Source organism: Amphiprion ocellaris, chromosome 4, assembly GCF_022539595.1.
Source record: "Amphiprion ocellaris isolate individual 3 ecotype Okinawa chromosome 4, ASM2253959v1, whole genome shotgun sequence".
NCBI lineage: Eukaryota > Metazoa > Chordata > Actinopteri > Pomacentridae > Amphiprion > Amphiprion ocellaris.
The window spans coordinates 30,839,539-30,859,372 of record NC_072769.1 but is presented as its reverse complement, the minus strand read 5'-3'; the positions used below and the strand labels follow the sequence as shown (position 1 = coordinate 30,859,372).

The 19,834-nt window shown below is 40.1% G+C and overlaps 1 protein-coding gene and 1 long non-coding RNA gene across 2 annotated transcripts; one reads left to right on the top strand and one right to left on the bottom strand.

Moving 5' to 3' along the window:
* Positions 1–1,737: 1,737 nt before the first annotated feature.
* On the bottom strand, positions 1,738–2,863 carry LOC129348645 (uncharacterized). Its single transcript, XR_008601259.1, has 2 exons — positions 2,073–2,863; positions 1,738–1,958 (listed from the first exon to the last, which is right to left on the bottom strand). It is a non-coding gene; the product is annotated as an uncharacterized LOC129348645 (long non-coding RNA).
* A 12,659-nt stretch (positions 2,864–15,522) lies between these two features.
* gpr78a (G protein-coupled receptor 78a) lies at positions 15,523–18,954 on the top strand. The gene is made up of 3 exons (XM_035953943.2): positions 15,523–16,542; positions 16,712–16,825; positions 18,171–18,954. The coding sequence occupies exons 1-3, from the start codon at positions 15,869–15,871 to the stop codon at positions 18,412–18,414; spliced, it is 1,032 nt and encodes a 343-aa protein (XP_035809836.1). The 5' UTR covers positions 15,523–15,868; the 3' UTR covers positions 18,415–18,954.
* The last annotated feature ends 880 nt before the right edge of the window (positions 18,955–19,834 follow it).

Sequence of the window (19,834 nt, the reverse complement as noted above, 5' to 3'; positions counted from 1 at the left end):
CGTTTTTGTTTGTGGTGGAGGAGTTACTGCTTGTGCTTTGGTTAAAGCGAAGAGTGCCAGAAGTTTATTAAAGTATCAAAGACATGATCATGATTGAAAATGGATGGACGGGTGGCTAAACACATCACATCATAGCTGTGGAGTCCTTCCAGCTCCTGGGGACTACAATCTCTCAGGACCTCCTGAAAAAGGCTCAGCAGAGGATGTATTTCCTACAACAGCTGAGGAGACATGGCCTGCCACATGAGCTGTTGATCCAGTTCTACACTGCAGTCATCCGATCTGTCCTGTGCACCTCTGGATCAACCACACAGCAGGACAGAAACAGACTACAGCCCATAGTACGGACTGCAGAAAACATCATCAGAGACCCCACTCACCCTGGACATTTGGACTACAGAGCCCTGTACACAAAAATCACCACTACTGTGTTTATAGCAATTACCATTTTGCTAATGTGTTCATACATTCCAGTCTAGCTGTACATTTCTGTTTATATTGTGTTCTATTTTACTACTATTTCTTTTTCCTCCCTGTTCCTCTTTCTATAGTTTATTTTTTATTATTCTCTTCCATATTCCTAGGATGACACCAACAGCCGAAACCAAATTCCGTGTATATTGTGTACTTACTTGGCCATTAAAGCTGACTCTGATCACTTTTCTGTCTTTGGTCTAGGCAAGAGGAAAGGGGGCCACAGAAAACTGGACCTTCCTAGCGTACTTGTGGAGATGCAGGCTGAGGAGGAGTGGAGTCATGCCCAGCATGATGAGAACATCTGGTTGCTCCTCAGCGAGGCAAGAGAGAATGAAGCGGCCTTGCAGCGGGAGGAGATGGCCCAGAATACTGCCTTCAACCAGTCATTCCTGGGTGTGCTGGGGTAGCTGGGTAGGCAGTGGGCAGCCGGCGAGTGTGAGCGAGTCCACCTCCCATAGACTTGAGATTTACAAGTGCTGGTCATATAATTAGAATATCATGAAAAAGCTTGTCTTTTGGACAACTGTCAGGTCAGCAGTCTTCCCCATGATTGTGTAGCCTACAGAACTAGGCTGAGAGACCATATAAAGGCCTTTGCAGGTGTTTTGAGTTAATTAGCTGATTAGAGGTGTCTTCAATATTGAACCTTTCTACAATATTCTAATTTTCAGAGATACCAAATTTGAGATTTTTGTTAGTATTCAGGTATAATCATCAAAGTTAAGAGAAATAAACATTTGAAATATATCAGTCTGTGTAATGAATGAGTATAATATACAAGTTTCACTTTTTGAATGGAATTACTGAAATAATGAACAACTTTTTTCATGATATTCTAATTATATGACCAGCACCTGTAGTTGTATATAGTTTTACTTTTAGTCCTCCACTGTAGGAGAGGCCCACCACAGTTTGTACTTTGCACATTGTAAATAGTTTTGATTTTGCTGCTGACTAATAAACTATTTTGTGACTTATGTGATTGCATCATAACTTCTCATTTTGTCTGTTAAGACACTGGTAGAAAAAGAGTCAACAGTCTGAACCAAACAATTCTATATTCCCTAATAATGTATTTGTGTTTAATGGGATTTAACATGTTTTAACACAAACTCCTTTATGGTTCATAATTCTGGTGACTGAATTACACCAAAGCAATACTGATTTATCAAACTGGAATTTTCTTAAAACAGCTGTTTTAATGTTTTGGCGTTTAATTTTTTATTTAATCTTGCTAACCTTCACAAACAAACAATAGTATAGACACATCTACAAAAGTTTATTGTCAGAATTGCATTAAAGAAAACAATAGCGGTCCGGGGACCGAAAAACAGAAGTATAACAAGAAGAATAACTTTGCATGACACGTAGTGCATCAGTGCATCCTGTACATCTCTGTCCTCCTCCTCTACACCTTGTGCCACTGCAGGCTCATGTGCTGCTGCTTCAGGTAAATCCCATGAAGTCTCATCAGAGAGCATCTGAAACACATACACAGCATACATATTTTAATACCTAATAGCGACAAACTGCAGCCATTACAGGGTCGTTCACAGGACTGATACACGATAGCTAGCGAACTAGCATTAGCTTACCCTCATATGTCGTCTCGTTCATATCCTCTTGTCTTCGGCTTGATACTGCTTTATCGCCTCCCAAACTCTCCTGTGTGTCTCCTCAGTGTTTCGACTCGTCGCTCTCAGCTTTCTCCGACTCTTCTATTACTCTGAATCTGACAGAAAGCCACAGACCGAGCAGCAGGTGTACTATCGCCTCCATGTACATTGTTGCATTGCGTTTGTGTCGCACAGAAATGACGGTAAGGGACTTTCGGACCGCCGTGCTATGACGACTCCACCCACGATGAGGTGGTTCTCAATGTAATGGAAAAACAACTAAACCGAGACGAGCCGTGGCGCGCCGAGTAGATGCTAAAGGAAATGCTAAAGGAAAATTTGTCTTGCACCGCATGTATCAACATTTGGGAAAGAGGACCGAGTCTTTAGCGGTTGCTAATAAAGTTTTGTTTTATTGAGTATCCAAACCAACGTAGAGGTGAATAGCGCCACCCAGTGTATCGGAATGTGTTCACAAGCTCTGCGTCAATCCATTATCTGGAATCGATTTGCCTTGACTTGATGTGCAGGGTAACCAATCAGGTGTTAGGATCCGCCCACCGACTTTGACGGGCGAGGTTGACAGATAAAATTAATTCATGATCCACTGCAACACAAGGACCATGAAATAATTAATTAAATCGTGAAATAATGAAATATGTTTTTTACTTAAAATAATTGTTATTTTAATAAATTAATGACATATTTAATAACACATTTATGTATTTAATTCCAATTTTAATTAATTAATGACATATTTAATTCCAATTTTAACTAATTAATGACATATTTAATTATTTAATGATATATTTATTTAATAACACATTTAAGTATTTAATTCCAATTTTAATTAATTAATGACATATTTAATTCCAATTTTAATTAATTAATGAAATATTTAATTCCAATTTTAATTAATTAATGACATATTTAATTAATTATTTAATGATGTATTTATTTATTTAATTTTGGCACTTTTAGTCCTCCATAATCTAGAGGCCAAGAGCAGTTTAGTATAAAATCCATGCATTGTATGATTCCCAAACTGGCCACTAGATGGCGAGTTGGGAGTAAAAAATTGCTCCTGACGTGGCAACTGCTCAGATGCTCAGACTATAAGACCCATGTGAGGTAAAGCTACTGAAGCTGTCTATATTTAGCTCTGGTTTCTGACTGAATTAATGTAAAGCTTAAATAGAAGGCACAGTTTAACCTCTAAAGCTGCATATAGGACTAGATGTGAAGTTCTGAAAGAAACTCTTGGCTTCATATCAACCTCGTCTCTGTTACTTTAAACAGAAAGAGCATTTGACTAACTGTAAGACCTCCTACAAATCTGAGTTTTCCTCCATCCCATCCTAGGATTTCTGCATTGCATGGACCTTTGAGCTGCCTACTGGATAGATTATCATAATTATGCTGTTTGGAACCAGATGTGCTTAAAACCTTGTAGCAACACACTCATATTCGGTTCTGAAGTGGCCAGTGCTGACCATTTTCACCAAACTGAGAGGTTCAAGAGATGGTTTGGTGTCTTTGAAGTGGAATTGTAGGAGGTACTTATCCATAATCAATGTATTACGTACAGTCAGCGCACCCCCAGTTTGGAGAGGTAGACATGAGGACCAGCATGGAAGATAAGCAGTGCACTACTGTGGAAGGAATCAGCAGAAACATGTATTTCAGTCCAGATAAAGAAGTTTATATCAGTTTTAAGCTATAATATGAATATTTTCACCACTTTACCTTGCCATGAGACAGTCTCTTTCAATGTGGAACTGATGCAGTTATATCTTCAAAGGCACCAGACTGCACTGACAAAAAACAGTAATTTTTATCTTACAGTCAGTTATTGTGTGACTCTGGTGTTTTGCCACATTGGTTTGGATCTGAATTAGATTTAGAATGAGCTTTATTGGCCAGATATGTAAATGCATACAGGGAATTTGACAGTTTTATTCTACTGCTCTCAAAATACTCGTACAAAAAACATTCATTTAAAAAAGGCAATAGGTTAAAGAGGGAAAAATGATATTTGTAAAGAAGCATGTTTCCAAGCAAAGCAAAACTTTTGTTCAAATTTTGCAAATTCATATGATACAGGAGTAGATACAGCTATTAACAGTAAATACAGGTTTTATTGAGGCTTTATTCACATGAGGCAGGTAGGCGATAGCAGATGGCAACATTGCTGGAATGTAAATATTAACAGATATGTAACGAACAGTATATACAGTAATTCAGGGTTACAGATTGAGGATTTGCTTTAGAAGTGGTTGTTCAGTATTGCAAGTTTATGACTCAAAAGCTGATTTAATTGTTCATCAGAGTGATGGCCTGTGGATACAAACAGTTTTTGTGTCTGGTTCTTTTGGCATTTGCATGTTAAAATGTGTTAAAACACTAAAGTCACTCAATAAACCAAACAAATTAAAAGATCAAGGCAGTAGTAGACCAGCTATTCAGTATTATGTACAATATTTCATTATCATGTCTAACATTTCTGGTTCATGTGCACAGTTTCATTTTAATGTATCTCACAACATGTCAGCGTACAGAGGTGGAAGCCATGAAAAACTTACAATTGATTGATTCCATGAAAATACATAAGAAATTTTGAGTATTGGGTCATTGTAGTACCAGTGATCCACTAATGAAGGTCCTGCTTTTTATTAAAAGACAGTTTTTGTTGCCGTGCTTCGTGTCTATATAAAGACAGCACATTTGAAAGTTCCTCAGAGACAAAAATGGCTAAAACAAAGAACCTAATGCAGGAAACACACCTGAAGATACAGATTCTCAGCCAGGCAGGATATAGCTGCCACCAGATAGCCAGGAAGTGCAGATGCAGTCCTTCAGCAGTTGGATACACTCTGCAGAAATACAGACAAACCAACAGCTTGGAAGACGAACCAAGATCTGGGCGTCCAAGAGTTTCTTCAGCAACAAATGACGGCATCCTGATCCGCATGTACAGGAAAACCATTGAATGATATCACAGGAGCTTCAGCAGCAGTGATCAAACCAAACTGGTGTCCAGTGTTCCACCTGCACTGTACAAGGCCGACTTTTAGTTCATGACTTAAGGTCCTACAAGGTTGTCAAGAAGCCCCTGATCAATAAGAGACACAGGTTTGCCTGGTGTTGTGCCCAAGCACACAGGAACTGGACAGCCAGGAACTGGAAGAAGATTCTGTGGTCAGATGAGTCCAGTTTCCAGCTTTATTTTCCTCCTGCTAATGTGAGGGTATGCAGAAGGCTAGGCCAAGCATTATCATGTGTGATGTTGCTTACTACCTCTGTATCTTTCCAGCATTACTTTTCACTTTTCTATTCTAGTGTTGTTTTAGGTACCTTTTTGTAGTATTGTATCATACTTAAATCTTATTGCTTTTCAACTAAACTGCATTTCTTGCATATTTTAGTGTGTTTGTTTTTCATATCTGGCAAACAAATTTCCATTAGGATTATAAAGTTTGGGCTGATCTTATTTTAATCCCATTTTCCGCAAGGTAAAATGACTCTGTCAGCAGAGTCTGGTGTTTTCCAAGGGAATATAGAATGATATAAAAGCTTCAGGTTCCTGTCAGAAAAGGCTGTCTGAGGGCAATGTAAAGAAGAGAAAATATTCTCAGTGATTATGGATAGAGTGCACTTAAACCTAGTTCCATTTTGTATATTTGTTTATTTATTTATTTATTTTTTTCAGATAGCTAAAATACATTTTGCACCTGACCCCATCCACAGCAGGTCATTGCTTCTTTCTCCTCCAACTTGGGGGCTTTTCAGCCATCATCTATAGTGTAGGTAATACACTGAGAGTGGAGCAGTACCTCATACAACCCCACTTTAAAGAAACCAAATCCTTTTAAACAACTGTTTATTTTTAGATTAAAGGAAGACGCATATTCTGATATTGTCGGAGATTTATGTGTATGGAATTTGATCACCATTCACCAAATTTTACAGTTTTATACCATGTTGGCTTGTTTTACAGCTATATTTTCCAATTTTGTTTGCTGACAATCAATTCTAGAGCTGCTGTTGGCTAGAGGGAGCAGCAATCTATTTCTATTATATGTGCTAATCTACATCAGAAATTCAAACTCCTTGAAAACCTGTTTTCTTGTTCAGCTTTTTACTATAAATGATGGCATCTATCACCGATTCACTCAACAGTTTTGGTTATTTTCATGAGAGATTTCCATATTTCTGTTTTTGCCTGTACTCCACTATGCAGGTATCAGCTAAATGTTATACAAAATTTGTTGTCAGCTGTTGAGCTGTGATATCTTTCTGTCAATTCAATCTGATAGCTACATTTTTTTGAGTGACACATTCAGAAAAAATAATAACTGTGGATTGTATTTTTCCTGTTCCACTGTTTAACTATTTGTAATGTATATTTAATGCTATATAGAAATATTTAATATTTAATGGACTATAAGGAACAAAAATATTCCGTCTGACCTTTAAGCCTCCCTATTTTTCATATCCACTTCTCATATCACCTCATCTCTCTTTTCCTCCCCTTTGATTGGTTGTGCACCAGGTTTCATTCAACCCTCCCCACGCTTTTGTTCCTATCTGTCAGTGCTCAGTATCTGGGTAGAGTCCATCCGGGATAAAAGACTCAGGGACCTTAGGCCTTAGGAGAGGCAAGCAGGAGGAATAATGGACCTTCAGCTCAGTGACAAGTTCATGAAAAAAACCATGATGATGCTCATGATGCTGTGTGAGGAAGCGATAAAGACCAGCAGACATTTATAACAGGATGCAGGTATAATAACCCCATACAATGCCAAACTGTGAGTCATCAGTGACCTGAGAACCCGATGGCATTCTGAGCTCAGTGGTGCTTAATGGAAGCTAATCAGCATCATCGCTCTGAAAACAAACACAGTACACATCCATTTTATGTGTCACTCAGATTAACCTGGGATGGAAGGGTTTGTCTGAATTGGTATTTTCTAACAATGAAAATGTGTGGGGGTTCTGATATGGTCAAGGGCAGCATAAGACTGGGAAGGTCCCTAAAAATACAAAAATAACAACATGAGGCTTTAAGTGAATGTCTAGTAAGAGAGATTTAGAGTAAAGTTATGAGTAAAAGGGAACTTTAAGGGCACAAACTAGGGGACAGACAGCTTGGACTCAATTAAAAAAAAAACAACACCCCCGTTGAACTGTGGAGCTACAGTAGTACAGGCCCTAACTACTTCCATCTGTCTGGGATCTGACTCTCACTGTGTGACTCACTGCTTTACCAATCAGATCTACTCAGTGTAAGAAGAGAAGGGACAAAGTGAACTGATTTTTGGAGACAAAATCATTAAGTCTTTCAACCTTCCTCCCACACATAGACTCACACTGCCCCAGCAAAGAGTAAAACAGAGCTTAGGGCCACATTTCTCCAACAATGAGGCTCCACAACTGGACAATTAGTCTTGGGGAAAAAAAGCTAAGTACATCCATGTGTTGTGCTGAGTATTTTGGCTACCCTGCTTCCTCCCTGTACCCCAAATGCAGTAAATTATTTTATGATAGATTCATGTGCAAAGCCATACATGTGAGGGTCGTCTATGTTTGTCAGTATGACAGCTACTTTAGAACACCTCGGGATATTGTATGTTTTCCGAAAGCCACATAGTTTTTGAAGTTTTAATGAGGGCTGAGATTCCAAGCATTCCTGACAAAGTATGACCTATTTTTTGTCGAGTTTTTCTCAGGAAATACTGTCTGTTCACAGTCATTTCATAGTTGTTACTGGACTGAGGAGTGACAGTGGATGACTTCTGGTTATGTCTTTCACTGGTTTTGCCTTTTGACCCCATTTACAGCAGGGTTTTGGAGGAAAAAACTAAACCAAAAAAAGAGCAAGGGCTGACTGTACAAAGAGTGGTGCAACAGAAGAAGGACACAGAAAGGTTCAAGATGTCCAGTGATGCCAATTTCTGCCATATTAGATTTAATGAAAAAAGGGAACAAATCTCTTCCAGTCTTCAGCAGAACTGACACAGAATATCTCCAGATCAAGCTTCACAAAAGGTATCATATGAATTTGTGATTTCTAAAAGCATTTGTCTTCCACAACCATCCATTTGTCCCTACATTTGCTTCCACTTATTTGAAGCTGGGTTGTAGTGGTTAAGCAGGTCATTCCAGACATCCCTCTTCTTAACAACATTTTCCAGTTCCTCCTGGGGGATTCTTCGGCGTTCCCAGGCCAGATTAGATATGTAATCTTTCCACTGAGTACTGGGTCTCCTCCCAGCTAGACGTGCTCGGAAAACGTCCAAAATTACCAAAGAGGCATCCTAATCAGACGCCTGAAGTACCTCCTTTTGAGACAAAGGAGCAGTAACTCTTCTTCGGGAAGTTCCTCACCCTATTTCAGACCCCATATGAAGGAAACATCTCAGTTGCTTGTGTCATCAACCTCATTCTTTCGTCACCACCCAGAGCTCATGACCATTGGTGACTGTTGGAGCATAGATCGATTGGTAAATCATGAGTTTTGCCTTCTGGCTCAGCTCGCTCTTCATCACGACAGTCTGCCATAACGCCCACTTAACTGCACACGCTGCACCAATCCATCTGTCCATCTCATGCTCCAATTTCTCGTCACTCATGTCAACAATCTCCCAAGATACTTAAGTTCTTCTTTACAATCTCTCAAAGTTCAGTTTTAACATGACACATTCAATATTCACTGTTGTCGGTACCAACTCCTGAAGCAAAAAAAAAAAACCAAAAAACAAAAAAAACAACCATTGCTCCTTTATATTCAACACTTTGTCTTTGTGTGCTGTTTATTACTGAGCAGGTAGTGAGTATTTTCCTGAAAACAGCCTGAAAATGGCTCCATGAATGCAATCAGAATGAACCAAAACCTGCACAGTGAAGATAATCTGCAGATTCAGGTTGCAACTCTTGAGAGGTCATACATATAAGCCACCTTTCACATTGTCTTTACATTGTTATAATTGAAAACTAGAAAAGCACTCAGAGAAAACAGGACTCCACCAAGGCTGCTCAGTCGTTGCATCATTTTGATGGCTGAAATCTTTTTTAAAAATTTTTGGATCCAGACTATAAACCGTGTCACTGTCAAAATCTAATCAATTGGTCCTTGTGTCATTTCTGACCTTCCCTCAAAATTCCATCCCAATCGGTTAATCTGTTTTTGAGGAATGCTGCTAACAGACAGACAGACAGACAGACAGACAGACCAACGCTGATTGTCACATAACTCTGCCGAGACTTTGACTCCTTGGTGGAGTAAAATGAATACACATGGCTCCTTTAATGGGGAGTTACATGCTGTATTTATTTCTTGGCAACCAGCGACTAAAGTTTTGCCAACATTGTGTAGCCAGGCCAAAAGCAGAGAAACACAGCAAAAAACTTCCAATGAAACCACATCTCATCCTTTTTTACTTTCTGTTTGTATACACATTAACTTGTTAAATAGTGAGGTTGAGAATGGAATGAGGAGGAAACTTCAGATAGATTTTGGGTGGCTTTCCAACTGCTTTGTCTTTATGCTTGTCTAGGCTAACTGCCTGCTGGCTGTAGCTCAACATTTGTGTACAAACATCGTATCAACCCTCTCATCCAAGTCTTGGTGAAGACATGAACAAGCATTTATTTTTTTCTCCAAAATATGAAGTTATTGCTTTGAGATTAAAGAATTTCAAGCATGCTGTGAGTAAAACTGTTGAGCAAATTCTTTCAAAACAGACATAAAATGCAGTGCTTTGCAGCGGTTTTATCCACATTCCTGTCGACTAAACGGCTGGGAAGTGGGACAAACACACACCACACAGTGTTTCTCATCACTTCAGAGGTCACAACATTGACTTACATGGATGTCTCAGACACTCATCCTGACATCAACCATAACTACTATTTGCCTAAACCTAATTTATCCCAGTCTTAACCCACTTAAAACCAAAACTTCATCCTGAAATGTAATGATTCCTTTGATGGGAATTTGCTTTTTGACACCAAAAAGGAAGCAAATCTGCAAAATGTGACAGTGTGATGAGATTTCAGTCCCCACAGCATGAGCAATACAAATACACACACATAGACGATCACACTGTAAAGTGAGCCCAGAAATTCTTTTGTCAGAGCTCCAGTGATAGCTAAATCCTGTGAGCCTTTCCTCTGTCTCTCAACTCCCTGTTTCTGGCAGACTGCTGACTCATGCATTCTCCTCCTCTTTCTCACTCGATCTGTCTCTCTTTCTTTATAAATCCAGTCTGCAGCTTTTTTTCCCTTCATCCCCCTGTTCTTTCTTACACAAGCATTTCTCTGGATTTTGAATAATTCAGCTACATTTCCTCATCTGGTGACCTCTGCGTGGGTGTGAGTGTGCGCTCTGGCATAGGCGATATTACTGTAAGCATGTGTGTTGGTGAATGTAACGTGGGCGTGTTTATGTGTGCAACCGGTCTTTGTGTTTTGAAGAAACACGGTAATTGCCTCGTGCTGTAGCTGTATCGTTGGCTAAATGTTTTTAATGAGAATAATGCCTGCTGTGCCTGAGCTAGAGGCCCAGAATTCTGTGGGTTAAACTTGGCAAAGACAACGAAACAAGCATTTTACTCTAGCTGAAAAAGATTCCTCTTGTTTTGAATATTTAGCTGTTTATAATTGCCCGTCTGGCAGATTTTGCTGGAGTTTTGCTTTGGGTAGCATCGTAGGTGGTGGCGAGATGCAGCGCCTGGTGGTTATGCATGTAGGTTGCACGATGCGAAGTAAGGAAGCTTGTATTCTACTGTGTCCAGAGGTCTCTTTTCGACATGGCCAGAAGGGAGACATCTGGAGCATAGATTTGTGAAAATAAACAAGTCAGCCAAGGAACACAGGAACTGTTATCTTGGATTACAAGAAAGACGGGACCATATGTTCTCTACTGGTCTGGGAATTAAACTGAATTATCATATCTAAAAGAAATAAACTCCTCGCTGTATTGCAGGGAAAATAGGAACCATGCTTTGAGCCCAGTGGACAGTAAACTGAAGGGATATTTTTTAATTTGCAAGAAACAAAAACAACACTGTTCCTGGCTTGAAGACAAGATTTCTTTTCCCCACTAGTCATGGGACCTAAAGAAGCAATGCTGATTGGTTGGTTGATCCATTAGTCATTTTGTCTGTTTTCCCTTTAGCTTAAAAGTTTGGTGCAAAGCAAGACATCTTTACAGATACTGTTCAGATCACACGGCAAAGTCACACCAGATCAGTTTAATTCCAAATACTTTATTTGTCCATAAAGACGTAATTCTAGCAATTGTGCAAACACAGTTACAGGCAAAAATTTATTTTCACACATAAAAGTGTTGTTGGAATATAAATCTGCAGGTGGGAAACATAACGCAATGCTATAAAGGAACGACATGTCAAGGTGTCAAAGTGAAAGTGCATTTATCGATATATATATATACAAGATAAAGAGACTATTTCTTACTAAACAGAAATATAAATGCAGCATACAATATTTGAGTAGGTTCTATTCATTCATTTTAACAGAGGGGAATAAATATTTGTTTTACCAGTATACGACATCTCTACAATAGAATGGACATCAAGAATCAAGGAAGGACAGGATCATGTTGTCGAACACATAGATCAAGAGGTTTCAAGAGGACAAACAGTGGAACTGTTGACATTCGAGTTATCATATTTATAACAGCCTGTGGCATCGTGCCATTTATATGAAGTTGCATTTTAAGGTGGACTTTTTTAGTCTCTGGTCAAAGGAGTGTCGTTTATGGACCACATTATCTGATCATTGTTAAAGCTCCACTGTCAAGGATAAGGATTAACTCAATGTTCAAGAATTGAACATTGAAAATGTTTTGAAGCCCTCATCCAATTCTTTTCTGAATATAAAAATAGAAAAGAGATTTTTGACTTTTTCTTTGAGTCTGAAAAAATAGACTGGATCATGCTGCACTCATATTTTTGTAGAACGTTTTTGTTAGGCAATCTTAAACACTTTCCTCATTGCATAAAATAAGCAGAGATGATGTGTGGAGGTCATTTTTAGATGTAGATATATGCTGATCTCAGCACGGCAGTCTTAATTCATGTAAGACTCTTGTCTTTTGCCAGTCAGGTCAACACCTCTCCATAAACACCTTGAACTTGCTGATAATATTGGTGCAACATTTTTGTAGATACCATCACAAAATAGCAAAGATAAATGAGAGCAGTAAAGATTGTACAAGGAAGAGATAAGCAAAATAGTAAATAAATATGAATATTAGTAATATTAGTGGAATTTATCGCATTTCTACACTGATGCACGCATGCTGAAATGGAAAAATCCACGTTTCACCAGCTCTCATGTCCCCACCGTCAGCTATGTTTCTCTCAGAAGAGGTTTCACTCCTCTTAGAGAGCATTGTTCATGTTGTCAAGCGTAAGAAAAGTGTCACCATTATCTGCATCATGCATTTGCACACACTCAGTCGGCCTCCCATACTGTGAGCATGTGACTGAGAGTGGAATAAAGTGAGCGAGAGAGAGAGAAAGAGAGAGAGAGGCAGGGAGGGAAAGGGAGAGTGACACAGTGCGTGGATGAAAGTGAATCTATATGTGTGTCTGGACATGTGAGTGTCTGTGTGGGTTAGCGTTCCCTGTGCAGAACATTTGCTCAGTAGCTCAAAGGGCTGAGGCCTATTCATCCACCCAAAGCCCCACGCTCCACAAACACTCACCCACCACATTTGTTTGTCTTTCTCTTTTTTTCATCACATCGCATCTCTTTTACTCCTCTCATGATCATCACCGTCAGCACCGGACAGTTATAGCCATGGAGGGCTGTGCTACCAACACCTCAGCAAAATGCCTCCGCTCTCTGGTCTTTCTAGTGGAGAAGTGAATTTAATAGAGCAGACAGATCAGGGTCAAAGCTGTCAGAAATGGGCAACCCTCCTCTGTCAGTCACTGACAGCCAGCAGTAGTAGTAAAGAGCTGCACTCAGGGGGCAGGCAGTTGGAATAAGCATGTATTTATGCATGGTTTTCTAGTTAAAATAGACTAAATTTACCTGCAGGGAACCGAACCTCAGGAGAACTGAGGCCGATTCGCATGCAGCAGCTAGGAATGGATGAACAGATGGATGCACGGACTGGTGGACAGACACTAAAATCATTTTCCAGCCTAAAGGGAAAGGAATAAAGGCGAACTTAAGGTGATGAGAGAGCTCCGTATTGTGTTGCTGACCGTGGGAACTTGCATGTTATGTAATGGCACACACAGCAGCATATACATAGTCATACAGCCAGAGGCGGAGGCTCAGGGGTGAGTCAGATGGACCCCTTTTCCTGCTAACAGGACTTCTTAAGTGCTCCTGCCATCAGCATTCTGTTGCTTGCATAACAACCTCTCCAGCCCCGGGAACCCAGAGAAAACACGTGATTACTAAGAGGGTTCCTTCTGGCTAAAGGGTGATTTCTCATTCCCTCTCGTCTTCTTTTTTCCTCCTCCTCTCTCTCTCTCTCTCTCTCTCTCTCTCTCTCCTTCTAATACCAAAAGAGGGTTTTTCCTCCACAGCAGTGGAGCCATTAGGTGAACAGGGACAGCAGTTCCACAGAAGATAGCAGGATGGCAACAAAAGGGAAGTAGATTGGGGTGATGACTGCTTCTACTGTAAATTCTTGGAACCTGCTAATGACTAAATATAATAGGAGCCTTTGGGGATAGCGGGGATAAACAACATCTGGGGAGCAAGCGAAGAAAAGCAACACAGCCCACAATGCAGCCTGTAGACAACAGACAGTGTATAATTTGTGTACATACTGAGAAAAAAAAGCTGCCCACGCATTCTTCACACACTACACTCATGCTTTGCAGAGGTTAAAGCAATGGAAGATCAAAAATGGCCAAATAAAAACAAAGCAAACTGAGGCATGAAGAGGAATACAAGCCACATTGTTGTATGCATGTTCTCTCTTTTTATGCATTCACTGGTAATATGAGACTTTTAGTGAAGCAGAAATGGTCCAAGTCAAATCATAAGACAGAAAACAAAGTGAAGTGCTGTGTTTTGATCACTGTTATTGTCTTTTATTACATGGTCCAAGGGTGTTTATTTTCTCTTTTCTGAGATGGAGATACTTCATCCATGCAAAAATAAGAACAAAATCAGCAGCCTTGGGGACAAAACATGAAATTCTTATCACAATGCAAAACAAAATTTCCTCTAAACTTTTGTTTTTAATTGAATTATCTTGCCATGAATGTATGCATAACAAGTAAATACATATACCAGTGTATATTGCATTATTTTTTGGTTGATTTCTTTACATTTAGACATTTGAAATCTTCCACAGAGAACACATGGATCCCTGCAAAAAAAAAAAAAAAAAATCCCTTTAAGATCAGTTTTGAAAGGGTTTTTGTTATGATAATTCAAATAAATTTGTGCTCTAGTTCAGTCAGGGTTACAGAAATAATTTAACACCTGAATCAGACTATAGCTGCCTGTAAGATATTCTGGATGTGCAACCTCCATCAACCATCTGTCCTGCACATGTCCTTCCTTCCCCCTTAATCCATTTTGCTCTGAGCCTTTTATATTCCCTTCTTCTTCTCCTAATTCCCTCCCTGCTCTTTGCTCCCTCCAACCTGCTTTTGTTATGTATATTCTGCCTAACGCAGTGTGTGATATGTTCAAGAAATGTGTTTAAACGAACACGCTCTGGCAAATGGTTACTTACAGGCATTTGAGAGGAGATCAACACAAATCAGTGCTAAGTGAGATGAAGTTCAAAGAGTGATGAAGCCACCAGAGATTTGGTGTTGCTATGGCAATGAGTGAATCTGTGGATGTGTGAGTGAGTGAGTGTGTGTGTGTGTGTGTGTGTGTGTGTGTGTGTGTGTGTGTGTGTGTGTGTGTGTGTGTGTGTGTGTGTGTGTGTGTGTGTGTGTGTGTGTGTGTGTGTGTGTAGTATGTGTTTCACCTGATGTTTTTGGTGGGTTGTACTAAATCTGCCACTGTGGCCACCACATAACTGTGGCTATGTGCTTCTGGAGGGTGTTTGAAAGGCAATAAATGCTGCTTGTCAAAGACAGGACACTAATACTAACTCTCTTTCACATAACTGCAAACACACCACGAAAAAAAATCACAATTTCCTCAGCAGGTCCTCAAACAAATACCTTTTCACAGTCATTGCGCATGTTTTTTATGCAAAAAAATAAATAAGTAAAAATAACACAACTCATCTTTTGGTATATAAATGGAAACGGGTGTGCAAAAATCCATGACAGCTCCATATCTCATATTAACTCCTGCTCGCATGAATATTGTTCAAGCGTCACATGAGCCAGCTACCGGCTGCACGTGCAGGGCGCACGGCATCTCCAGCAACAGAGAGAGAGAGAAGGAGGCGCTGGATAGTGCGCATGACCAAGAGTAAACACAGAGAGACCACTTGGTAACCACAAGTCATCATTTGCTTTCTCACTTTGGATTAAACAAGTGCAACTACTGGAAAAATCTGAAGACAATTAATAGTAATTCTGAATGTTCTGAGCAACGTAAAGGTTTCTGGTTTGCGCTGACACCAGGGTTCGTCAGGGCATTTCAGCACCGGACAGTTCTCTCTCTCTCTTTGCGCGTCTGATGTGCACAAGCTCGTGTCTGGCATGTGGCAATGACCGTCCATCACAGCTGGTGGGGGGTAAAAACAGAGAGAATGAGGGACTCTCCACATCATCCTCTACAAAGCTGCTGCTAAAGCCGAGCCTCGAGAGATGAGCATACCGGAGTTCCTCCTGGAAGTGTCCATCGTGGTCATTTCTGTGGTCTCGTTGCTGACCAACTTGTCAGTGCTGCTATGTTTCACCCAGAGCGCAGAGTTGAGATCCCATGTGCCAGGAATCTTCGTCCTAAACCTCTCCTTCTCCAACATCCTCCTCACTGTCATCAACATGCCAGCCACTTTCCTCGGCGTGGCCAAGAGCGCAAAACCATTCGGGGACTTGTTCTGCAACGCCGTGAGCTTCTCGGAGACTTTCATCACCACTAATGCCATGTTGAGCATGGCTGCGCTCAGCATGGACAGGTGGATAGCGGTGGTGTTTCCTCTCAGTTACTCCAGCAAGATGCGCTACAGGGACGCTTTACTCATCGTGGCTTACTCCTGGCTGCACTCTCTGACTTTCTCCCTGACTCAGCTCATGATGGACTGGGGAGGATACAGCCACACTTACGCGTCGTGCACGGTGCACCTGGACGCGGAGGAGGCGTCGCAGCTGACCGCCTATGCGACCTTCACGGCGCTGTTTCACTGCAGCAGCTTCGCGCTCTGCCTCCTGGTGCTGTGCTTCGCCTACCTGAAAGTTCTGAGAGTGGCCAGGTCGCACTGCAAGAGGATAGATGTGATTACTGTGCAGACGCTGCTTCTGCTGGTGGATATTCACCCCAGGTACAGTATAGTGGAGTATCTGTGTGTGAGATGTTTTCACAGCTGGAGAAAACTCTGGACTCAAAAATAATGCACAAACATGCTTTGGAATTATCTAAATTGTTAATATGCAGGATTTATTCATAATTAATGTCACACATGAATTAATCTCTTTGTGTACTTCTGTCAGTGTGAAGGAAAGATGTCTGGCCCAACAGAAGAAGAGAAGGCAGCGAGCCTCCAAAAAGATCTGCATCTTCATTGGTTCCTTCATCCTCTGCTTTTCACCCTATGTAGTAACAAGGTACCATAATGACTTTATAATGAATTTATTCTGACCATGCATTTTCTGTCAGGATTTTAGTGGCAGGGAGTCCACACAGACTAGACATAATATTATAGAGCAGGCGATTAAATTAGTAAAACAAAGACAAAGTGCAATGACACTTCTACTGTTGTTGAATCTGTACTTTAAAATCACTTCAGTGGTGGTTTCTTGCAATACAAAGATACAAGAACAGCACAAATTTCTGAATCCGCTGTCAACTTGAGTCATCACTTCTCTAACTCAGCATCATCTTAACAAGCTTTAATAAGGTGACAGACTTTCGCAGGATATTGCAGTAGATTGCATAAGATTGTTCATATTCTTACTCTGGAGGTAACAGGTGCAAAGTAACCTGAAATGTGTAGGATTCAATTAAATCATTTGACTGGGCAGCTGGCAAATATGGCAGTGCACAAACGCAGTGATACATGGAAGGTCATGCATTTAATTAAGTGGAAAAGTGTTGTATTTTAAGAGTACATAAGCAAAACGATCAGCCTTGAGGAAGTTTCAAAGTTGTGCTAATGGTGCAAAAAACTATTCTTTCATTTAATTGGTTGTGTTAAAGAACACAAACATGAATTTCTTCAACTGTGCAATAAAATATCGGAGAAAAATCAAGGTTTTTAACTTGTTAAAATGTCCATATGTTGTTTTTTATATGCTGGAAGTAAATACCATGGCTGAGACTTTTTGCCATAAAACCGCATTGGACTGATGAAAATCTGAAAAACACAAATTCAGACTTTGAAAGTTTAAAAATATGAAAAACTTTGGAGTTTCTAGTTTGAACCTGTGCGGCTGAATGATTCCAATATTATAACTTGTCACTGAGCAGAGTTGCAGCTGATCTGATGGGCTTAAGCTGCAGCCGGTAAATATGGGTGGATGGAGAGAAAGCAGGGACTTCATAGGGCCATGCACTCCAGAGGAAGCAACAGTGCAGACTTATAAGCCTTTTTGTGGCAAGAGGGGATTAATATCATGAGGGAAAATTAAAAAAAACAAACTTCTGAATAAAAAGTTTGATACACAGAGATTAGTTTTTGGGGATTAAATCAGTGACCTAAGGGGGACTTTAATTCAGTTTCATTTATATAGCCCAAAGTAACAAATCACAAAGGCCATTAAAGTTTCTACAGCACGTGACACTATGAAGCTTTAAACCCCCAAATCCTTCTAATAGGGAAAAGTAAAAGAAACCTCAGGCAGGACAGCAGAAAGGAAATTTCTGTTTTGTTTTTCTTTAACTTTCCATACAGCAAATGTGCTACGACAGGCCCAGCAGAGTTAACTTTTTCTTCTTGCCTTTGTCTTGCAGGTTGGTGGAGTTGTTGCCGTCCGTGCACATCCCCCGCTACTGGGGCATTGCTACCAAATGTCTGTTCTATGCCAAGGCCTCCAGCGATCCGTTTGTGTACTGTCTTCTACGGCAGCAGTACAGGAAGGTGCTGGTTAGCGTCATCAGCCGATTCATGAGGAAGGATCAGTACTTCATGTCCGTCCACAGCACCAGCAGCACGTTGGACACCACAGATGACAACTGTGTTGCCAGGATTACCTGAGCTGGATGTGTTAGTTTTGAAATGATTTACCTCTCTTCTGCAGGAAGGTCAAAGGTCAGGGTGTTTTAAGTGCAATAGCTCAGCAAAGAGAAAGGAATCAATGCCTTGAGCTAGAAATGCGAGTGTTTCGCCACAGTATTTCCTACTGGAAGAATTGTAAAGGGCACATGTCATTGTTGGCTCTATGAGGCTCATGTATGACATCTGCTAAAGGCCTTTCAGACTCTACAAACTGCTGTTTCCACAGGGCTCTCGTAAGTTTCGCCTGCTGAGGCGTCGCCAAGGATGCGCCACATGAAAACCACAACAGTATGTTTACTGCTGTCGTCAGTGTAAATGTATCTCTGAAGTGCTGTAACACGGAATATGTCGAAAAAGTGGTCTTGGAGTTTCATCGGCAAACTGGAAAAATGTTCGTTCTGTTGACTGTTTTAAAGCTAATATTAATGTTTGTGTCAGTGCCAGTAGAGTGTAAAAAGCAAAAACTGGTGTGAAGATGTTATATCACAGCGAGAACACATAAAAATAAACTCCACTGCCACAGACACACACCGAGTCTGCTACATATGTGGAAAACATCAATTAGATTTTGGGAATATTGTCATACAATATTCCCAAAACAATTTATACAATCACTAAAAAGGATGTTTGGGCCCCAAAAAAGAAGAATTAATGCAACAGTTTGCATAATTTTTTTTTGAGTTATGACAAATTGTAATGAAATTCAGTGCAACAAACAAGCCACACTGAGTTAGGAGAAATAGCTTTTCCTTCACAAGAAAAGGTATTTTTAATTATCAATCTTAACCATCAGAAATTGTTTAGATAAGTTAAAGTAGAGAAGGCGACTTGAATTCCTGAAATTTAGCTTTAAATCAACTAATGGCAAAATTTATGTCCAAGTTACACGCAATATTAAGTTGATGCACTTGCCAACGTCATGTCAACCCAACTCTCAAAATAGTTTGCAACTTAATGGTTTTACTTAAACTCAGAAATTCAATTTTAAAAATGTGTTACCTCAGCTTGAAATTAGTTTTGTTGTACTTCAACTAATGATTTGATGCAATTACCAACATTATTATTGCATCAACCGAAGCCTTCAAACAAACTTGTAATTATCTTCGCTTTACCAGATAATTAAAAGTCTGTTGACCCTTCCCCTCACCTCGCTTGATGCAGGAGGCTAAACAGTCTATATGGAAGGATGATACTTCTCACTTGTTTGCTTCTTTCCTTTGCACCATTTTGTGTCACTGCTTTATTCAAATCAAATGTGGGGTGTCTGGTGGCAGCTTCATCTAGCAAAATAAAAGGATATTAGATGGAAAAAAACTGCTTAAGATACCACTTCCTGTATGCAACTTCCCATAAAAGTTAATGTTTTTCCCAGAATTGCATTACTGGGCCACTAAAAAAG

Coding starts and splice junctions, on each gene's coding strand:
- gpr78a (XM_035953943.2), top strand. CDS start 15,869: ATGAGCATACCGGAGTTCCTCCTGGAAGTGTCCATCGTGGTCATTTCT. Junction 16,543..16,711: donor CTGGTGGATATTCACCCCAG/GTACAGTATAGT, acceptor TACTTCTGTCAG/TGTGAAGGAAAGATGTCTGG. Junction 16,826..18,170: donor TCACCCTATGTAGTAACAAG/GTACCATAATGA, acceptor TTTGTCTTGCAG/GTTGGTGGAGTTGTTGCCGT.